The 6,027-nt window shown below is 34.5% G+C and overlaps 1 protein-coding gene across 1 annotated transcript in view; it reads right to left on the bottom strand.

Annotated features, from left to right (window-relative positions):
• Positions 1–6,027, bottom strand: part of LOC103609510 (cytochrome P450 2C19-like) — a 44,198-nt gene that overhangs the window by 17,915 nt on the left and 20,256 nt on the right. The window contains exons 4-5 of the mRNA XM_008593817.1: positions 2,840–3,000; positions 1,462–1,638 (exon numbers count right to left, since the gene is read on the bottom strand). Of these exons, the coding sequence (XP_008592039.1) occupies positions 1,462–1,638; positions 2,840–3,000 (338 nt within the window). The remainder of the gene's footprint in view (positions 1–1,461; positions 1,639–2,839; positions 3,001–6,027) is intronic.

Below are 6,027 nucleotides of genomic sequence, written 5' to 3'. Positions count from 1 at the left end.
CGGGAGCAACACCGAGGGTTGCGATCCCATTGCCGGTCCCCGGTCCGGTACGGGGGCAACACTGAGGGTTGCGATCCATTGCCGGACACGGAAAAAAGGATAAAAGACAAAAAAAAATAAATAAATAAATAAATAAATAAAAATAGAATGACCATATTATCCAACAATTCCACTGCTGAGTGTACATCTAAATGAAATGAAATCAACATGACAAAGAGATATCTGCACTCCCATGTTTATTGCAGCACTGTTCCCAACAGTCAAGATACAGAAACAGATTGAGAGCATATCACTGGATGAATGTGTAAAGAAAATGTGGTACACGTACATAATGGAATATGATTCAGCCATAAAATATAATAAAATTCTGTCACTTGCAACAACATAGATAAACTTACAGGACATTATGTCAAGTGAAAATATCCAAGTACAGAAGGACAAATACCAGAGAACATAAATACAATAAAATAGTAAATAAAACCAAATACTGGTTCTTTGAAAAGATCAATAAAAGTGTCAAACCACAAGCTACACTGACTAAATAAAAAGAAAGAGAAAAGACAGAGATAACTTAAATCAGAAATAAAAGCAGTGGCATTACAACTGGTGTTACGGAAATAAAAATCATTATAAGAGAATACTATAAATAATTATACATCAACAAATTAGATAATCTAGATAAATAAAAAATTCCCTATACACACATAAATTATTAAACTGACTCAGAAGAAATAAAAAATGTGAACACACTTACAACAAACAAAGATATTCAATTAGGAATCAAAATGTTCAAAAAAGAAAGATCCAGAACAAAATGACTTCACTGTTGAATTCTCCCAAAACGATTAAAAAGAATTTAAAACAATCTTACTAATTTACAGTCCTGCCAACAGTGTAGAAGAATTCCCTTATCTCCACTTCCTCACCAGCATGCTATTCTGTCCTTTTGATAATAGCCAATCTAGGTGGGGTGAGATGCGATCTCAATGTGGTTTTGATTTGTATTTCCCTGATGACTAGTGATGTTGAGCATTTTATTCCCCTGTCCCTCAACACAAATCTTTTCAATCTGCAGGACCTGCTGGAAGCCCACGTAGGTTAAAACATTTTTTTTCATTCTCCCTTACAGTGTATATTGTCCATCTTTTATTATGGCAGGACATTTTGTATTTTCTAACTTGTTTGTAATCATTTCCATGTCACCTACAGTGTGCATTCTGTTTCTCCTAAAGTTGATAATTTTTTTCTAAATAACAGGATCAAAGTATTGCAATTATTTAACAATTTAATTTTATATTTTCCGTGATGCTTAGTGCAGGTTCATGCACACAATAGGTACTTAAAATGCCTGTCAAATATTACTGACTTGACCATTTAAACATCCCGAGTAAATACAAAACTATTCAATGAACCACAAAATGCACAAACAATTGAATGACTGAACTGTTGTTGACATTTTACCTGCTCCATCTTGGTCAGGAAACAATCAATGAAGTCCCGAGGATTGTGAACATCGAGTGATTCTTGGTGTTCTTTTACTTTCTCCAAAATATAATTTTTCATATACACCAAATTTTTAAAGAATTTGTTTGTAATCCACGGGAAATAATTGATGAGAAAAGGGAAATTATTGCAGATCTAAGGGAGAAAATGATAATTTAGTAAATAGAAAACATTTAATAAATATCTACCTACACACAGACACATACATATATCAAAGTATCAAACCTTGATTAGAAATTATATCTACAAATATGAATAGAATAAGGCATCCATCTTGAAGGGGAAATTTTCATTGTACAGATATAGTCATTCTCTATGCTAGTAAAAAAAATTTGAGGGAGAAAATTATGACCAGAGGATCAAAGACCATAATCATTTCCCAGACTCAGACATAATTTTTATAGTATAAAAGCATCTTTATAAGAATTCTCTCAGTTTATACATTCATTCTTCCCTACAACCTTGAAATATAAGATGGCATGAGTTACTATGATTCACTTTTTTTGTAGATGACAACAGAGGTTAGGGGAGTTTGGGGAAACTGAATTAAAGCACAAAACTCACCCCAAAATTTTTAATTTCTATCAGGCAGCCTCAGAAATGGAAATAGTATTTTAGAATTGGAAGGGTATAGAAAATAACTTGAAAACCAACTGTGTACCAGAGCAGTTAAGTGACTTCTCCAAGATCACATAATCATTATTGAGGCAGAGCAAAGGACATACCAATCCAGCACAAGGCAAAATCAAGATTTTTTTATGGTTCATGCACATAAAACCAATCTTTTTGTCATTCCTAACCCAGTAACGTTGTCGGCTAGGATCCCAGCTGAAGCATAAAACGCCCCTACCCTACTCAGTGTTTACTGGAAGCTTCTATGGTCTCCAATATTCTCCCTCCTTGAAGGAGATATTCTCTTCCTAAATCAGGATATTTCTGCCAAGTAATGTGACAAAGAGGTCGCTAAATGTTCATTGTAGCACAAGCTTTGTGAGTAATGGAGGCCTCCAAAAAGGGACTGGATGTCCATTGAATGACATGGGCTTTCTTGGAAAGTTAACAAAGTACTCTATAGAAACAGCTTTGGTGTTTAGTAGAAAAACCACACTTGTCAGGGAGTTAACTGGCATGAAAGCCAGCCCCATATTTGGGCATTCTTTTCCTGTGTGTAAAATAAAGGACTGAGCCATTTTTGCCAGGTAGGTATTCCATGATGCTCTGGGCAAGACCATGGTATCTATAGCAAGGGTTTCACAGTGGTTTTCATGTGTATGTAGAATTTTGGATTCATCACGAAAAAGATCATAAGTGCCAAAAGAAAAGATCTTGATCTTACCTGCATCCATGGAGAGCTCAGATACCTGTGATTTTCACTGATTTTTTCCATCAAGTTTAGAAAATTCTGATCTTTATAATCAAAACGATTCTGGAGCACAATGGAGCAGATCACATTGCAAGTAGCACAGCCCAGAAAAAAAGTGGGATCACAGGGTGAGGCTAAAAATTGGAAACAATTTTAAAATATCATTAAAATACACATGTAAAATACTTTATTTTTGTTAGCAGGTGCTATGTGTCAAAAGTGTCCCCCAAAGATTAATGTATTGGAATTTTGATCTGTATTGTAACAGTGTTAAGAGGGTGGGAAATCCTATTATGTTAATTTAGAGGTGGGGCCTTTAAGTGGTGATGAGATTGTTAGGACTATAATCTCCAGTATGAATTAATCCATTGATGGTTTAATGGGTGGTCAGGGTGTGGTTATGATGGCTTTATAAGGAGAGCAAGTGAGCAGGTCAGCTCTCTCTTGTTTCAGGGTATTCGCCAGATATGTTCCCTGGACTTCCCAACAAATTAGCCAGTTTCAAGTATTCTGTCATGAGCAACAGAAATGTATTAATACAACAGGTAAAGGTAATTTAGAAATCTTAAGACATGTCTTACTTACAAATTCCCTTAACAGAAAAAAAAAATTCAGTACATATAAAATCAACACACTACTCTTACCTTAAACATGAGTTGGCCATTACAACCTAGCTAGTTAAATCATGATATTTTAAATACTCAATTCACATCCACTTCCTTTTTTATACTTGTGCAACACAGGGTGTCTCTCGTTTTGGAAAGAATAGAAGACATCTTTTAAAAACCTAATAATTCAAATTTTTGTAGCAGAATCACATCTGTCTGCAAAGCCTGTAGACTGTAAAGCACTGAAAGAGAAAGAGAGAATAGAAGGGTACCTGGAAGCTTTTTATATACAATGAATGGAAAGAATTGTGTGTTAAACCAGTAGAGATGAACTAAAGAAAGAAAGACTATAGTTGAATTCATATATTTGAAGGTACAAATGTGAAAAGCAGAATGCATAAGTGTTATATGAGAAGAAAAAGTGATATAAATGAGCAATAAGTAATATGGATTTGTTTGTCTAAAAAATTAAAATGACAAATTTTTCTTTCAAATATGAATCCCAGATAAGGCAAACAAAAAAAGTAAGATAGAGCCCTTTTATTTTTCATTTCAATGGTTTTTTGTTTGTTTGTTTGTTTGTTTGTTTTAAATAAACTGCCTTCTTTAGTAGGTAAATAACCATCATCTCCAATCTTTCTCCAAATTTAGTTCAGTAAGAAAAAGCCTCCTTTTTTGTGAATTCTGGGATATTGTTCTGTACAGCCATCAACAGAATAGAATAGTATGTATTAATAAATTATAAAATTTGACTATCAGGCCAAATCCATCCTGTGACAGGTAAAGAAATTAAATTACAGAAAAAAGTTTTCTTTTTTTGGTGAGAGATTTACAAATTAAATTGCTGTAATCAATGATCAATAAACTTTATATATACTGCCCTCCCAAATTTACATCTATGGACCCTAAATAAGGGTGACTTGAATCCAAAGTGTTCTGAATAAATGGCAAGGCTTTGAACAATAGGAAAACTGTTGAGTTAGCTGCTTTAATGCCAGGCTTATTTAAACACTACAGGGCTCTAAGCTCTAAGCTTTGAGAAAAAGTTTATTTCAGCTTGGGGGGTGGAGAGTAATTTGGGATGTTTTGGAGACTGTGTGTGCTGTGTATATATGTGTGAGTCATTCACAGGTAAAATCTGATTTTTCAGTCTTTCCTTTAACTTCATTTGGAAGAGAGATTCTACAAATATGGGAATTTGAAATCCAAGCTGATAATCAGATTCATTGTGACAAGCATCTCATTGTTTAGTAGAATCAACAGTGGGAGGAAAAGAATTACCATAAATTATTTATTACTGCAAATCTACTAACACATACTTTCAATAGACAGACAAAGATGGGCTCTCTGTAGCTACAAAAAGACACTCTGAAAAACTACTAAACAGAACCAAACAGCCATAGTGGGATGAGAGATTAAACACCTATTCCCACACTTACAATATACATGTGTGTGTTACTAACTGTCATGAGGCTTCTCTCTCCTGTAATCAAGCAGTAATCAGCTACTGGAAGATAACATCAAATCAACTGCAGCTGGAAAATTTCTATTCTAGCTTTCAACAGTCCACCTGGCTTCAGTCAATGGACCTCCCCTCATTCTTGGTGGCCCCACTACAGTTCCATTTGTACAGAGAATTGGCCTTACAGATATTCCTCTCCTTATAAGAGTTGAAAGTCCAAACTAACTCTGGCCAGATCAAAGAGACTGGGCACTAGGTGCCTTCTGTACCCTATAGTAACCTCTTGATGTCAGAGATGAATTCCACCTCATTTTAATACTAAATCTCCACCCCAAAGTAAGCACGGGACATATGTTATACGTAAGTTTACTGACTGTGCAAGTGCATAACTTCCCTCATAAATATTCATAGAATTCCTCCACCCCATTGAATATGTATATAAAGCTAACCCTGCAAGGCCTTAAAAAACAGTTCTTTTCTCCCTTCTTAGAGATCATATTTTCAGTTTTCCCTGGAATGCATTGTCCCCAATCTGCTGATTGTTTCTCTTCTGTAAAATAAAGCCTCCCTTTTTTTCTCTTTAGCTGATTTTGTTAATGAATCCAACAATCAAGAGGAAAATGATATGTGAAATGAATACAGAAACAAGTTACACTTAGGGAAGAAAGAATTAATAATGATAGTTTAATTCTAGTTAAACAAATCATTTTATAAATTGATATTTGTGTATTTTACAGAATCATAGAATCATGCTATAGCATAGATGTACTCAAAATATATGTCAATAAAGGAAGCAGTGGGTAATGAGAAATAACTATTTTTTTAATATTTTATTTTATTTTGTCAATATACGATGTGGTTGATTATTGTAGCCAATTACCGAAACCTCCCTCTCACCCCTCTCTCCCCCCTCCCTCCTAACAATGTCTTCTCTGTATGCTTGTTGTATCAATTTCAGGGAATTGTAATTGTTATGTCTTCTTCCCTGCCCCCCCCAGTTTTATTGTGTGTTTGTTTGTTTGTTTGTTTGTTTGTTTTTAGCTCCCACAAATAAGTGAGAACATGTGATATTTCTCTTTCTGTGTCTGACA

Source organism: Galeopterus variegatus, unplaced genomic scaffold (assembly GCF_000696425.1).
Source record: "Galeopterus variegatus unplaced genomic scaffold, G_variegatus-3.0.2 Scaffold9701, whole genome shotgun sequence".
Lineage (NCBI taxonomy): Eukaryota > Metazoa > Chordata > Mammalia > Dermoptera > Cynocephalidae > Galeopterus > Galeopterus variegatus.
This window is presented reverse-complemented; position numbering and strand designations above follow the sequence as displayed.